The 17,464-nt window shown below is 40.1% G+C and overlaps 1 protein-coding gene across 14 annotated transcripts in view; it reads right to left on the bottom strand.

Annotated features, from left to right (window-relative positions):
• Nucleotides 1-17,464, bottom strand: part of EPHA5 (EPH receptor A5) — a 366,701-nt gene that overhangs the window by 325,049 nt on the left and 24,188 nt on the right. For all 14 annotated transcript variants that reach the window (XM_017347528.4, XM_017347529.4, XM_008267805.5 and 11 more), the window contains exon 2: nucleotides 7,489-7,553. In XM_017347528.4, coding sequence (XP_017203017.4) covers nucleotides 7,489-7,553 — 65 coding nt within the window. The remainder of the gene's footprint in view (nucleotides 1-7,488; nucleotides 7,554-17,464) is intronic.

The following is a 17,464-nucleotide window of genomic DNA, read 5'->3' as shown; positions in this document are numbered from 1 at the left end:
AAGGTACCTCCTTCTTTGATGACCCATTCTTTCCACTGGTATTCTCACTCGCGGGAGAGCTTTCATTTAGTTTTTTTTTTTTTCCCCAGAGTGTCTTGGCTTTCCATGCCTGAAATACTCCCATGGGCTTTTCAGCCAGATCCGCGGGCCTTAAGGGCTGATTCTCAGGCCAGAGTGCTGTTTAGGACATCTACAGAATGTACAACAGATCTACAACAGAAAGATCAAGCTCCACTATTAACTATGGACTTAGGTTAATAATAACATATCAATATTGGCTCCTCAAGTATAACAAATCTAACTCCATTAGTGCAATGTGTTAGTAATGTAAACAAGCTGGGTGGAATTTTAAGGTAAAGAATACACTTTTCTGCTCATGTTTCTGCAAACCTAAAAGATATATAATTTATTAACTTTTAAAAAGCAAGTGGTCACATGTTCACAAATATTTAAAAATAAAATCTGATGAAAATATTATTAAAAGAGGAAGGAAAACAGCATGAAACCTGATGTATCACAAGACCTCTTCCTTATTTTTAGTCCCATTATCAGAATCTAGTAACAGAAATACTATGACTGTTCAAGCAGTGCCCCCACTTAGTTGAGGTTAAAAAAGCTAGAAAAGCTCAATATAAGACCTTGACCAAAAAAAGTGATATGGAAGGAAAAATATGTATTTACTCAGATAAGTGGTGAAATCCATAATCAACTTACAATCAACTGACATCAATTAAGAATGAAAACACCCTGTGTTTTGCCTGTTCGTTTTGTTTACAATTAAAGGTCAGTTTTAGGAGTGGTCATTGCAGCACAGCGGGTTAAATCACTGCTGGAGATGACATATCCCTTTTCAGAATGCCTGGAATGGTTTCCAGTTAAACTTAGTGAAAATAAACCAGTTCCAGAAAGACAAACACCATATGTTCTCCCTGATTGTTGGTAATTAATAGAGCACCTAAAATGTAATCTTTAGGAGTGAAATTGCCCTTTTGAGATGTGATGATTTTTTACAGCCTTTGTCTCCACTGTTAAGAAACAGCGGTGTTTTTTTTTTTTTCATACAATTTGTTGAACTTTTTACTTAATGTAGGGTTAATTTTATGAGTATAAAGTTAACTGAAGGGGCTGGTGCTGTGGCGCAGCAGGTTAACGCCCTGGCCTGGAGAGCTTGCATCCCATATGGGCACCAGTTCGAGACCTGGCTACTCCACTTCCAATCCAGCTCTCTGCTTTGGCCTGGGAAAGCAGTAGAAGATGGCCCAGGTCCTTGGGCCCCTGCATCCACATGGGAGACCCAGAAGAAGCTCCTGGCTCCTGGCTTCGCATCGGCACAGCTCCAGCCATTACAGCCAATTGGGAAGTGAACCAGTGAATGGAAGACCTTTCTCTCTCTCTGCCTCTCCTCTCTCTGTGTAACTCTGACTTTCAAATAAATAAATAAATCTTAAAAAGAAAAAAGTTAGCTAAAAATAGATCTTTGTAAAAAATTAAAGTGGGAATAGGAGGGGGAGGAGGAAGAAGAGTGGGAGCACAGGAGGAGGGAGGGTACAGTGGAAAGTATCACTCTGCTCCTGAATCTGTATGCATGAAATATATGAAATTTATATACCTTAAATAATTTTTTTAAAAGTGAGGGAATAAATTGTCACAGCCTTTTAAAACAAAACGAAACAAACAAACAAACAAAAAAAAAAAAAAAAAAAAAAAAAAAAAACAGGCCTGGAATAGAGTTCCACTTCGGCCTGCTTCTGACCCAGCCTCTTGCTAACGCACGTGAGAGGCAACAGATGATGGCTCAAGTACATAGGTTGTTGTCACCCTCACGGGGCACCAACATGGAGTTCCTGGCTGTTGGCTTCAGCCTAGCCTATCCCTGGCTCTTGGGGGCATTTGGGGAGTGAACCAGGAGATGGGTGATTTCTGTCTGTCCATTTGTCTTCTACTCTGCCTATAAAATTAATCAATTTATTTAATAAAAGTTAAGAAAAAATAAAACAAGTATAAATTCTGGAAGGTTTTTTCTATTTATAACCTTCCCCTCCCTTTAATCATATTCCAAGTGAAATAAGAGTGCTAAGTCCACATCAAGTGCTGTGGCCTGACCACTTTTAATTTCCACCGACCTCACAGGACCAGTCATATGCCAGAGAGAGAGCTGAATGCTTCTTTCTTTTAGTCACCAAAGTCTACTTTCTGATTCTATTTGCAAAGAAGCAATACAGAAGGAGCTTTGTCAGCCACCATTCTATTTCTTTAGTAATTCAGGGGTCACATGGTGCATTCAAATGTATGTCATTTTTATGCTAAAAACAGCACCATGAGATACATGCTATAACAGCCATCCACTCTGCTTAACCAAAAGGAAAGTCTACATTCATGAGGCCCAAAGCATTACAAACAATTATACACAAGTCTGGGAATCAAGTGACTTATCCTATTTAGTGTGTGTGTGCATGTATGCTCATATACTTTTATATTTATACAATGCACAGACAACATAAAAATGCAACATATATTAAGTACCCAATGTGCTATATGTTGTTTCTTTTTCTAAGATTTTTTTTTTAAATTTTATTTATTTGAGAGGTAGAGTTACAGACAGAAAGAGCAAGAGACAGAGAGAAAGCTCTTCCATCCACTGATTCACTCCCCAAATGGCCACAATGGCGGGAGCTGACCCAATCCTAAGCCAGGAGCCAAGAGTGCCTTTAGGTCTCCCATGCAGGTGCAGGGGCCCAAGGACTTGGGCCATCTTCTATTGCTTTCCCAGGCCATAGCATAGAGCTGAATCTGAAGAGGAGTAGCTGGGACTTGAACCAGCCCCCAAACCAGATGCCGGTGCCACAGGAGGCCTAACCAACTATGGTACAGCGCCAGCCCTAAGATAGACAGACAGACAGATAGATAGATAGATAGATAGATAGATAGATAGATAGATAGATTTGAAAAGCAGAAATGCAGAAAGAGATCTTCCATCCCCTGGTTCACTCCCTAAATGGTCACAGCAGCCAGGGCTGGACCAGGCCAAAACCATGACCCAAGAGCTTCTTCTTGGTCTCCCACATGGGCGCAGGGACCCAAGCACTAGGATCAGAAGTGGAATACCCACGCACCCCAAATGGGTGCCAACACTGCAGGCGTAACCTTCTATACCACACTACCGGCCCTGCTATACAGTATTTGAGAATGAATGACCTACCAGGGAATATGATGCAACCCACTCTTGTTACATAAAGCTGTCTTTGAGGGAATTTGCAATTTCTTCTCCAGAACCAATTCCTCTTTTCTCTACATCAAAGGTCTTGCACCTTCCAGAACCTTCTCATGAATATGAAAACCTAACCATCTGGGTGGTCCATCTCTGGTGTTAAATAATCAGTATCATGGAACACATGGCTTTGCAAGAGGCTCTGTCTCCGCCGGCGCCACGGCTCACTAGGCTAATCCTCCACCTGCGGGGCTGGCACACCGGGTTCTAGTCCCAGTCGGGGTGCCAGATTCTGTCCCGGTTGCCCAGGAGTGCAGTGGAGGATGGCCCAAGTCCTTGGGCCCTGCACCTGCATGGGAGACCAGGAGAAGCACCTGGCTCCTGGCTTCGAATCACTTGTCAATCAGATGATTTCTTCCCCAGGAAGTACTTCCCCTTACCCGGGACCTGGGGGCAGCACCATGTACACACTAACATTTTCTAAGGTCATAAGAAGCCAGGTAAAGTGGCAGCTCTCTCTGTCTCCACCCAGAAGGAGCAGTGTTGAAAGTCCCTCTTGACGTTTCCTGGCCCACTCTCCCTAGATAGAGCCCACAAGCGCAGGTGAATTCCCTCACTTTGTAAATAAACACTGTCACACTGCACATCATGTTTGTGCCTATACTTAAAATTTTTCTCTAAGTAAAAGGCAAGAGTCTAGAATAGACATTTAGGCCCAACCTAGTCCACAACAGTATGAGGAGAAAAGAAATTAACTAAACGATCAAAGGAAGGATATTATGGACTGTCAGCACTACAAGTTCTTCTCCAGGTCTCATATAGTTGGTAATTATTGTAAAACTGAACCTCATGGGAAAGCCATTTGGAACACAGTTAAGTCATGCTTGGGACATTCATGCTCCCTATCTGAGTGCATGGTTCAGAGTCCCAGATCTCTGCTTCTGATCCAGCTTCCTGCTACTGCAACCCTGGGAGGCAGGGGAGAACGGCTCAAATACTTGGGTCCCTGCCACCTCTACATGAGAACCAGACTGAATTCAGGCTGCTGACTTCAGTTTGGCCCAGTTCTAGCTGCTGCAGGCAGCTGAGGAGTGACCTAGCAGATGAAGTTCTCCCTATATCCATCTCTCTATCTCTTCCATTCAAATCCAGTGAAAATAAATGAGCCTAAAATTAAACCTCAGTAACTTCTGTCCTGTTTTATAAATTTTAATAAAGCCAACGGAGTAAGTTAAACTTCCAATAAATATTGATTGATGTTTTATTCCAAGTCAGAAATGGATCCCAGTTTTAGAAACACTGTAGAGTAGTAAATATGGAACCACTCCAAGAATTCATCAGATGGCTGAGTATGGTGTAGCCACACTAACTTATGCCACTCTGAGATATGAAAAGAACAAAGGACTGCATTTCCAGGGGTCTGACAGATGGAAACTTTCGTGAAGAACTGGAAAAAAAAAAAACAAGGACGACTTTGCAGGATGAGAGAGAACACAGAGACACCGCTGCAGCCAGCCTCACAGCGCAGCCAGCTGTGAGCAGCCCTCTTACCACATCAAGGTAGGAAAAAGCTGTCACACACTGACAGGGAACCTTGCAGTCATCCGGTGACTTTTACTTCAGCCTGGACAGCTGACTGGGGTCAAGCAAGTGCTGGGCTTGGAGCAGGCAAGAGGATTTACTTGCTTCCTTCCAAATGCCCACTCCCACAGAGCGCCATACTGGGCACCGGAAAATCCTGCAGTGCAGCTCTGTTCTCCACCAGCAGCAAACTCAGTCAGGACAAAGGAAGGACCCTGCACCAGTAACTGCGGGATCAGCCCCAGAGCTCTGCTCACGCACCCTATGTGAGAAAGGGGGATTCACCTTGCTTGTGGGGGCTAACACCAGAAGCTGCCCACAAAAAAAATCCATGCCCACCCTGGGAGATCAAGATGATGACCCCACTATTTCCTGCAACACCCGGACTGTAACAATTCCTTCTAAATTGCTCAGTGCCCCTGGAATCAATCCAGTGGACAAAGGGAATAATCTACCTGAATTCCAGCTCTCTGGGCTCATGGCCTCCACGGTCGAATCTCCTAGACAACTTAGAGTCACCTTGGAGGACTGGAACAGGGTTCACTTCACATCCTCCAGTTCTAGGACTAGGGCTGTTGGTATTATAAGCTCCAGCACCAGCTGGACTCTCCTAGCACGACCTCCGGAAGGGTCCAACCATATCACACAGTCCGAGAGCCACAGCACTATTTTTCTTTCTGTTTTTCAAATTAGATGACCTCATTGGTCCTACTCTAACATATGCTTATTTTTGCTTCCACCTGCTCAATCTAGCTGTAAGTAGTAGGCCCAGTACTGAGTTTTTCATTTTAGCACTTTCCAAATCTAGAATTTGTTTGTTTCCTTTTTTTACATTTTCTCTTTATTGATGTTTTGGATTTTAAGAGATATTATTCCTATCCTTTGCTTTAGTTCTTTCACTATATATAAAATAGAAATAAGTAAAATTTGTGGGGAAGGAATTCTCAATATAATCTCTATTGTTTTTGCCCTATATAATGGTAATGCTTTCTTGTGTCTTTGTCTCATAGCTTTTTGTTGAAATTAAGATGGCTAAAATAATATTTTGTGGAGACTACGCAAACTGGACTCTTCCCACCCTCCAAAGCTTGTTGTCATTTATTTGTATAAGTGACTTCTCTAAGTGAATCCTGTGAACACTGTATTGCCATCAAAGTCATTACTTCGTTACTTATCAGCTAATGCTTTAGCAGATTTCTCCTAAAAACCTCAAAACAATAAATGTCCTCCTCTTTGCTCAGGATCTCTGTGTTTGTGTGCATGTGTGTGTGTGCGTGTGTTGGAGCACCCCTTAAGCATCCAGATAGCAGACAGGCAATTAAACTCTGCCATAAGCTGGACTTTCTGCTGGTGCAGGCCCTCCAGGCCTGTCAGTGATGAACAGTTTTAGGGTTTTCTCAGGCCTTGCTTGAGCATACATACATCCCTGGGCATGTACACAGCCCTACCGATGAGCACACCCTTCCCAATTCTCAACAATGTACTGGAGAACTTTAAAGCTCTTGATTTTTGTACACAGTCTATTGTTTATCTCAAATTTTACTCACTGCCATAGACCAGAGAAAATCTGGGCAACTTCCTCTCTGTTTTGAAAAATGCTAAAGCAGGAAAAGGCTTTTTGCCTAGGACATCCCAAAGTCCAGCGAAATCAAGACTGCCACACAAATGTAAACTTCGAGAGAGCTGCCGACTCAAATCATTACAATTCTTTGCTATGGAAGGTCGGAAGAATCTCCTATCCTATTCTGCTACCTCTACTGTCTACCAGGTTGCCAGTCTTCAGGTTGATGGCAGTTTTTTGCATTTCAAGGCTATCTCAAGGCTGGGGAGGTGGAGGCCAGGCGAAGAGGATATGCAGGCAAGGTGAAAGACTAAAAGATTGAATCACTCTTCTTGAATAAATGTCTTCCAAGGGCTAAGCTGATTTCCAGAGTTCTCAAAGAGTTAATGCTCATATTTTCCCCAGTTTCCTCAAGTTTTTTTTTTTAAATTAAAGAAAGCTATTTTGGAAGCCCTACTCCACAACTATTGCTGACACCATTCTGACGATCTACATTTCACCCAGGATTATTTTGCACGTATAATCCTAAATGGTACAGTGTGCCAAAACACATTAAAAATTGTGTAAATTTTTACTATGTGTATATTTGAAGAATAACTATCTTTAAAATATAAGAGAAAATTTTCCTCATTTTGCATTCAAATGATTGTATTTGACACATACAATGCATGGATTTCACAATTTTTTTATATTTGCATTTTGTAATTTTGTAAGTTAAATAAGTAAATTGATCTCAGCTTTCAACCAATACTAGCTGCAGATGTATTGCTTTACCACCTTTATAATGCAATGATTATATAGCAAATCAGTAGCAAATTGAATGTTCTTTTTATATAAGCGAACTCTGAAAGTGTGTTCATTGTTTCAACCTAAAATGCTTAAGGAAACTTTCTATTTCTTTGTGGAAAAATACTCAGAAGAAAATAACCTATTTGTTATTCGGTCATTGCAAACTTCCCTAATGTCTGTTCACTGTTGGAGCTCATTTGAGGTCGCTGTCACACATACCTTTCCAGACAAACACATCTTTCCTCTATCAACAACAAACATGTAAAAGCCCAAGTTCATCTTATGTGCAGCATAATGACAGGAAATGTATCTTACATTTTAGGGGAAATTAAAAAAAAAAAAAACTTACGCCATTTTTGGGAAAAGCAATCCATCCTAGGTCTCCCATGACCGTGCGTGAATCCAACAAATTCACTGAAAAAGAAAGAAAAAAAGTTAGGAAAATATATAATGCTCCCCTATTCGAATAGTGTTACTAAAAGTGTGCAATTTTTCATGACTGAAATTAGATTTAGCTTTCATTATGATGAATAAAAGAGCTATAATTTTTTAGGAAACATTGCTGGAATGCAAGCGGACAAGTGATTTTGAGCAAACATTTGGAGAATTATTAGAGCAGAAATTTATACACAAGTCATTAACTCCCATACTTTTGTGCCAGGCAAGAATAACGACAAAGAACTAATAATCAAGAGAAAAAAGAGACAAAATAAATGCCCATCAAAATGAAAGTCCCACCAGCTTGCCTTTTTTGTAAAGGCACTAGAGGTTTAGGGCTTAAGCTGCAGCCATGAAACTGTAGTAAAACATATTTTATTTTCTTCCAGAAAGCTGTTATGAAGCAATTAACAAATAATTTACATTAAACAGTAATAAACTATTCCTAAGCTTATAACTTGATGTGATATTATCCAAAATCTGTAATCTAAATTGCAAGTTTAATTAAGAAATAAATCTCTATACCCTTAACCAAGACAAGGAAACTGTAGCAATTCTGGAGGTTGTTGCTATGGTTAAGAGTCCACCACTGCATTCCCAAATTTAGAATCATAGTCTAAAATGTGTTTGTGTGAATCTATCAGATTCATTATGTCTGAGAATCATAAAATGTTTGGAATCTCCTAGAATGGAAGTGTGACTATTATCATTACAAATAGAAGTTATGGATAAGTATGTACACACATGTATGTACAAACCCTCTGTCTCTCTCTCTTATACACACACACACACACACATACACACATATTCATATACATATAGTCCCTGAGAAACCAAAGTGACTCAAAGAGGGACCAGTGCTGTGCCAGAGCTGGTTAGGTGGCCACCTGTGACACCAGCATCCCATATATACCATTTTAGAGCACCAGTTCAAGTCCCAGCTGTTGTACTTCAGCTGGGAAAGCACAGAAGATGGCCTAATAGCCTGGGTCCCTGACCCCATGTAGGGGATGTGGCAGAGGCTCCTGGCTCCTGGCTTCGGACCAGCCCAGCTCTGGCCGTTGAGGCCATTTTGGGAGTGAACCAATGGATGGAGAATCTCTCTCTGCCTCTCTGCGCCCCACCCTCCGTGTGTGTGTGTGTGTGTGTGTGTGTGGCTCTGCCTTTCAGATAAATAAGTCTTAAAAAAACAAGGTAGCTTGAAAACAACTATCTCATAAAATGCTTTCAGCCTAGATCACAAATCATTATTTTTCCAAACTAGACTTAATCCTCATGGATGTTCATGGCCCACTGTACACTAGACCACTTTGACACTGGTGAGCATGGCATATGGAGCCAAAGGGAAAACATTTGGGTAATTCCTAGTCTGAAGTAGTTAAGAATCCTTATGTCATATTCAAGAGCCAATCTCCTGAAATGTCACCAATTCTAAATGGATTATTCTATCAGCAAGTATAAGCCTGGGGCTGAAAGAATAACAGGTAACAGTCTGGCAAATGTGTTCTAATACTATTCCAAATGGTTTTTGTACCAAAATAGATTTATGTTTTAAATTCTTTTTTCCATGAACTACTTGAAACCTTTGAATGTCTTATAAAAATGAATATCTTATAAAGAAATTCAGAAGTCTATAATGATATTACTAGCATTAAAATAATCAAAGAAAGGCACGTGGCCTAGTGGTTAAAACGCCATGTCTCCTATAGGTAGTCTGGGTTCAGTTCCTGGCTCTGACTCCTGATTCCAGGTTCTTGCTAATGCAGACCCTGGAAGATGGTGGTGATGGCTAAGTAATTGGTTCTTGTCACCCATGTGGGAGACCTGGATTGCCTTCCTAGGTCCAAGCTACAGTTCTGCCCAGCCCTGGCCATCCTGTCCATTGCAAACATTTGGGAAATAAATGAGAGCAGATAGGAGCTGTCTCTTCCTGTCTGTCTCTGTCTTTCAAACATCACCCACAAAGTTTCATATATGTGTGTGTTTTTCTCTTACCAGTTATACTGCGCATTCTCTTACTGCATTGAGTTCTTTAACTGTAGATACACATGCCACATAACATTTGCACCATCTTTATTCATATCATTGTGGTTTTGTGGACTAATAAATATGTAGAGAGTTATTAATTTCTTAGAAAACTGATAGTCTAAATGAAAAGTTCTTTTAAAAACAACAAAACAAAAACAAACCAAAGCTGTTCTAGTACCTGCTGACCTTGGAAATCCTGCCAGTCACATTACTACACCTGACTTCTCAGTTAGATTCATATTCCCATTTTCACTCTATTGTGGGCTTTCCTGGTTTCCATGGGAATAAGGCTACATTAAACATAAATGTCCTTGTCCTCATTTTGGTTTTTCTGGGACACTAGGGCTGTGTCTAGACATGACTGAATACCAGGGGAGCACAGAATCTAAATTGTTATGTTTATTCATCTTAATGATTCATTTGATTAACCTTGGATACTGAGCAGCACATCTGTGTAGATCAGGAAAAGCAGAGCACGCCAGCACACCAAGAGCGTTAACTCTGATGACAGTGGAAATGAACTTAATCCTGTGGTGGCAAACTGACGTGCACAGGAATTCTAGGAATTCATAGCCAGCTTGCCAGGAGAAACACCGCATTCCTTGTAGACCTATTACTAATATGTGCATCTGAAATATTCATTATTACCAACAGAATTCCACCTATCCTTTCAAAATCTGATTACTTGAATTTATTTAATATTACCATTTTCATCTTCTTTTTAAGCTTAAGGTGTGTGTGTGTGTGTGTGTGTGGAGGAAATGAATGATCTCAAAATAATAGCTTTACTGCTAATACAATATATTAGGAGTTTCCAATATTGGAATACAACACAAAATGCATGAAAATAACCATAATAGGAATCTATATGTCCTCAGTTTTGGTGATGTTATCAAAAGGCTTTCTTTAGAAAAACACATTAGGAGGTTTACAGGAAATCATGGATGTCACTAACATAGCTTTCCTCCTAGAAGCAAATGATTTCAGAAAATCCACAGTGCAAAGATATTTACATACACCATTACTCAATTGGAAAATGAGGAAAAGAGAGGAAAATTAAGTGTCTTATTAATTGCTGGCAGATTACTCCATTAAAAGGTTGTTCACACAATACAGAATGAATTGGGGTTTGAGGCATCCCATAAAATGAAAATTCACATATAAATTTTAAAATATGCATCTTCCTTTTAGCACCATGCTTGGAACAAGCTGCGTTAGCTATCTAAAACACCCTTCTCCTCTGGAATGGCTAGTTCTTCAGCTGACCTTCAAAATATTTCAGGATCTGTCATCCTAAGGAACACATTTCTGATCCTCCTTGTTCTAAATCTGTTAGGTATTATTACTGACTATTCTATTAAAACTAATTCTTATCTCCAGAAACTTGAATGCAGAGAACCGTACTGTTGCCCTAAAGAACACCATGTTTGGCTCACGCCTCTGCACACAGCCTGAGCCTGCAGGTCCTGTGAATGAACCACTGGAGAGACAGATCAGGAGGGTGTGCCTGACGCAGCAGACACCAGTGGCTCTTGGTATGGATAGTTGATAATGTACAGGGACATTTTTAATTGCAAAATATGGAGGATGGGGAGAGTATTTGCTACCAGCCTTTAATGAGAAGAAGTCAGACACATGGAAAAACACCCCAGGAACAATACTGGCCCACATTTTGCTAGTTGAGAAGCCTAATGATGCCACTAGAAAATCTCCACTCTCGTAATTCTTTGTGTAGCAAACCAGAAGCATGATTTTCATGGACATAATTTAGCATGTGAGTGTATGAGTCATTCCTTACAAATCAAAATAATGTTACTTATATAAGGGAAGAAAAGTCATAAAATAACTTAAATCTTATTTAAGGAAATATAAAGTACTCTGACTATACAATGCCCCTAAATTATTTTCATGTAACCAATAAAATTATTACAAGTGCTCATTTCCCCTATTAGTTGTATAAAAGATGGAAATGCAAAATGAGAAAGTTAAACAAAAATCCCCAAAATTTAGACATAATATATATGCAAATTTTCAGAGGTTCATTTTCCAGTTTCATTACTAGACTTATTAAGAGGGGGGACTGGCCATAATAAAGCACAGTCACTAAGTGTCTTCTGTGCAACAATTATAGTAATTAAGTTGTTCTGAATAGTATATATGCTTGTTATGAATTGCAATGAATACAAAATGAGTATTGATCCTCACTGTACAACTTAATTAAAACTTGTCCAGGAGAAGTCACTAATGAATATAATTAGCTCAAATGTTTGATACCACCATTATTCTTGAAGACATTAATTAGATATCAGGAATTTTATACAAAATATTTTTATTCTATTATTTATGGTTTTAAAACAGTCAAATGATTAAACTGAGAGACAGCCTTCTAGGTCATTTTCCTTGAGCCACAGAGTAATTACCACATTGCTAGGCATACTGGTTGGTATTCTACTTAGTCATTAAGAAGACTGATGGGGCCAGCATTATTGTGGCGCAGTGTGTTAATACCCTTGCCTGAAGCACTGGCATCCCATATGGGTGCCTGTTCGAGACCTGGCTACTCCACTTCCGATCCAGCTCTCTGCTATGGCCTGGGAAAGCAGTAGAAGATGGCCCAAGTCATTGGGTCCTTGCACCCCCGTAGGAGACCCGGAAGAATCTCCCGGCTCCTGGCTATGGATCAGTACAGCTCTGGCCGTTGCGGCCATCTGGGGAGTGAACCATTGGATGGAAGACCTCTCTTTCAATCTCTCTCTCTCTCTCTGTGCAACTCTGACTTTCAAATAAATAAATAAATAAATCTTAAAAAAAAAAAAAAAGACTGATTACCCAGAAGGAATAACTCTACAAAGTTCAAAGGCTGTTTACTCTATTGCAAACCCCCAAAGTTACACAAAAGAAAAACCTCACTAACACAGGAACTAACATTTCCATTGGTTCACTCTGCAACAGCTGGGGCTGGGCTAATACAAAGCCAGGAGCAAGGAACCTCCTCCAAGTCTCCCACGTGGGTGCCAAGGGCCCAAGCACTTGGGGCATCCTCTGCTGCTTTCCCAGGCCATCAGCAGGGAGCTGGATCAAAAGTGCAGTAGCCAGGACTCGAACCAGTGCCCATATGGGATGCCCATAATACACGTGGTGGCTTCACCAGCTATGCCACAGTCCAGCCTCTACAGGAACATTTTAGAAAAAAGCATCAGGGGCCAGCCCTATGGAGTAGTAGGTTAAGTTTCTGCCTGCAGCACCAACATCCCATATGGGCAAGGGTTCAAGTCCCAGCTTTTCCACTTGCAATCCAGCTCCCTGCAAATGGTCTGAGAAAGTAGCAGTGGAAGACAGCCCAAATGCTTGGGATCTGATGTATCAGAGAAAAAAAAATCACATATAAAATTTAAAATACACATCTTTCTTTTAGCACCTCGCTTTGAACAAGGTGCTTTAGCTATCTGAAATGCCCTTCTTTCTGAATTGCTAGTTCTTCAAGTTGTCCTTCAAAATATATTTTAGGATCTATCTTCTTAAGGAAAACATTTTGATCCTCCTGTTCTAAATATGTTAGATATTACTACTGAATATTCTATTAACAACTAATTCTTATCTCCAAAACTCTTTCTTTATATCTCGTCAAGTAATACTAGTCCCCAAAAGTGGGAAAATTTACTGGATTCCCTAGGAAATATAGGCACATGAAAATGAATATTTTTTTCAGACTCTGAGGAGTCAAAAGACAGATAACAGACAGGTGATCCCAACATCATCCTTGGGCAAGAACTTGAAAGAATATGTGACACCTGATGACCCAGAAGAAGTAGAAAGCCACAGGCATAATCCTCCTTTTATATTGTCTCTAGGTTTTTCCCATGACTTTACCATCAACAACACTATGACAATGGTAGTTACAGCACCACCACAGTCTGAAGAGAGAATCATTTGGATTAGTTGAGAGAAGATGGCACTGTCATTCTTGAAAGGCCTTGAAGCAAAGTCCCACTGCATAAAGTATACTTTTGATGGATGTCTGCTTATTGATTTCCACTTAACAATATCAGAAAAGCTACTGGATTCAATTACAACACACATTTAACTAATCTGTGGGAACAAACTCCAGGTGCACAGCTGTCTGGCCTCTCCATGGTCCCACTCAGACAGATGTGATTTCTCGCTTCCAGGCTAAATTTTATAATTTGACAACTGCTGCAGGGAACAAAGAACAGCTGACAAACTAAGTGTTGAGAAAGACATGTGTTTCCCACTGGAAGATTAAATTTGTAAATTTGGTCAAAATTGTGTTTTAGGTTTGGGGTGTTGGGTAGATTTCTTGGCAACTCCTGCCTTGAAGGCAGGATTCCATAATCAACTGTACTCCTATGGACAATGAATCAAAGTGTACTCATTGCTTTTGCAATTCACTTCTTGTAGAAAAAGGAAGATAGAATATGAGGTCAAAACTTACTGAGTACTTACTTGTGTCAGCAGCTTTCCTGATCAATTCATGTATTTCTTTCCTTGCATCATCTCAACACACCTAGAGGTTCAACAAGAGCTCCAGGAGGCGGCAGTCCTGTTCAGAACCCCAGCACCAGGGAAATCAAGGAGGAAGAACTCATGAAGCAATCATTGAGTTCTTAGTCACAAATTCGGAGTCTGGCTTCCAGCTTCCAGCAGCTAAGTCCCCAACTTAGGATGTGGACGTAAGATCATTCTACTACAGCCCCCATCCCCTTGGTTTCCCAAAAGACACTAACTAAGCCCTAAGCAAGAATGAATGCACCTGCTTTGCACATGAACCATGGATGTTAAACACTGCTTGAGAAAAATCACACATCAGTGGCATGAAATTGGCCATCAACATTACCTGACAAGCCTATCCTTGTGCCAGTAATTCTCTTGTATATCAACCACAGTGTTTTGCAAAAACTCTAACCAAAATGTATTCAAAAACAAACTTCACACTCACTACCAATAAAGACTTGGTCTCTGTCCTCTTTGCGACGTAAACTACTGAATGAGTTGTCGATACCCTCCAAAATTTTTCTCATTCTTAACCTAACCCGTTAAAATCCATCTTCCACCACCACCATTCTACTAAAATTTATGTTACCAAGTTCAACAATGAGAATTACGTAGCCCTGAGTCCCTAATTTGCTATGTATTTAGCCAAGATCCCCAAGGAGAAACACTGCCACACTTTATCTTCAATGAAAATCTATTTCTCTGAATTTCCTCTCTGTCTCTGGATATTTCCTGTGTCTTCTGTAAGCTACATTCCCTAGACCAAGCCTTCAAACCTAAATTTTGATCAGTTCTTTACTTTTGTAGATTCTCTTCTCACATGGTTTGTGATTAGGACTTCACATGGAAATTTAAAAGGAGCTTTGCCAAAGAATAGAAGTCTTGGTGTCAGCCCGTACATCAACCAATAATGATGGAGAATGGCTAATGTATTTCTCTTTAATTTTTGATTGGCTTTTTATGTGTTGATTTTAAAGGAAAATCAGCATATACCTCTATGTAAAGACCACAGAGGAAAACAGAAACTTCAAATCTTCATTTATAATCCAAATGTTAATGACTCCCCAAAATCCATGTGTCTTTGTCAATTTCTCTCTTGCAATTCTTATCAACTTATAAAACCATCTACTACATCTATGACATACGGTCATCCCAAATTCAGACAGTCCCACAAGAACAAAGAATTTTCCCTGAACAAGAAAAAAATCCTTCTCTAATGTCCCCCGTTTCAGTGAGCACAATGCGACAGAATTATTGTTCCACCCGGAAACGTGAATCCCTGTGTCATCCTCTGTCTTTTGGCCCCCAGTGCACTACTGAGCAATTCTCACCAATTCTAACTGTATCTTATTCATAACTTTTTACAGCACCTCATCTATTTCACGTCTAAGTAAGTGTAGCCAAATCCTGTCCATGAGTTTTCACATGAAACAATCTTCTACCTGGTTTCTCGGGAGAGAGGCCTGAACCCTTGACAAATTCTTCAAAATACTCTGCCCAGAAAGATCTTCCTAAACCACCAATAGGATCATGACATTCCTGACTTCAAACCCAGTAACTCTTTCCTATTGTTTTAATATAAATAATTCCAGACCCTTTCTTCAAGGAGCAGTAATGAACTTGTTTGCATTCCAATTATGTGGCCCACTACTGATTCAGTACTGTCCAATGAGCTGTGAAGGGATAGCAAACATTAGTTCAGAAGACTCCTGACCAGCCTGCAAGTTGCTGGGTACGGATGTATTTCCCGACACCAGAAGAGCCATGGAGAGAAAATGAGAAGCAGCGGGACAGCAAAGCCTACAGATTAAGGTTGGCAGAGTGAAGGGAAAGGATCAGTTCCAAATTATATTGTAAAACTGCTAATCCACCTTAACTTGAAACCTGCCTCTCTTAGGACTAGCTTTTATATGGGAAAATTGAATTTTGTTGCTAATCCAGTGGTGAAGTGATTCGCTGGTAAGTGCAGAGGAAGCCATCCTAACCGATACAACTTCTAAGTGGCTGAGGTCGAAAGCAAACCATCTCTCTCCTTCCAGAGCCTGCCTTCCTCCCATCACGCCACGACACCTTCCAAGCTCTATTTACAGATTCCAATGCAATTCACAATTCAGTCAAGTAAACTCTCCGATTAATAATCTTTGCGGTGATATCCAGGAGATGATTTTTGTTGGCCTATCCAATCTTATTAAACTGAGTTGACTGCAAAGAACAACCAGTGCCTTCGTTTGCTCCAAAATACATTTGTTTTTGTTGGTATCAATCATTTTGTTCCAATATGTTTTCATCACCATAATCGAAGAAGTTTCAGCCAGTATCCTTCAAAATGAAGCAGTAGAATGTGCACAGCATTTTTCAAACAGCTTTGATTGGGCAAAGATGTGTCAGAAACACACACTAAAGGTTTTGATTTGGTAATACACTCTAAAAGCATGAATGCAAACAGGTGGCAAAGAGAAATTCAGAATTAGTATTCCCTTGGTTGTTCTGTACAAAGTTTTTAGGGAAATCTAACACAGAAGCCCACTGACAGCTAAATGATGACTAATGAGCCGTCTGCTACATTCACAGGACACATGGCATGAAAAAGAGCCAGACCATATGGTTTTTAGTGGCCACCTTGTCAGGTGTGGTAACCAAAAGTGTCACATCTTACATATTCTTTTTTATGTTAAAGAGAAAAGTCAAAATTAGATGACATAGGAGTTTTGAAATTCTTCACAACACAGATGTCCTTTAAAATCTGATTAGTTCCAAACCATGCTGTGTTTAGGTAATATATGAGGCTACTGCTTTCAAAAACAAAATACTGAGAATCCTAGACACTTGAAATCAGTGTGCCTGTTCATAATTCTCTTTGAGAATGGTTCATGGCACAGAAAACATCCACTTGTCCTATGGTTCTGGTTTTGCAACCAGGTGACCTTGTGGAAATGGTTTTATCTGGAGGCCTGAAACTCTTGTATTTCTAATGTCCCTGATTAACACCATTAAAATAATCTGTCTCTGTATTTAATATACATTGCATCACTAACAATCCTAACAACAATGCTCTAGTTTATTACTTCATCCATTTTACAGATAAGGAAATGGAAGCTGAGAAAAGTTCAAACGCCCAAGATCTCTAAGCTAGTAGACACATAGAACCTAAATCCAAGTCTAAATCCAGTATTTTCTCTTGTTTGCATATTGTTTCTGCTCCAATGTCCAACTGCTCAACACAAATGTTCACTCCTTTGAAACTCTTAACTCATGTTAAGGAGTTCGACTGAACTAGTGAATCCTGAATGGTGTGTTACCGAAGTTGGCACTTACTATAATGCTGTAATCCCAGTGTATGTAAGATG

Source organism: Oryctolagus cuniculus, chromosome 8 (genome assembly GCF_051225735.1).
Source record: "Oryctolagus cuniculus isolate XC-2025 breed Fujian yellow rabbit chromosome 8, ASM5122573v1, whole genome shotgun sequence".
Taxonomy (NCBI): domain Eukaryota; kingdom Metazoa; phylum Chordata; class Mammalia; order Lagomorpha; family Leporidae; genus Oryctolagus; species Oryctolagus cuniculus.
The sequence above is the reverse complement of the archived record's forward strand: the minus strand, read 5'-3'. Positions and strand labels throughout refer to the sequence as shown.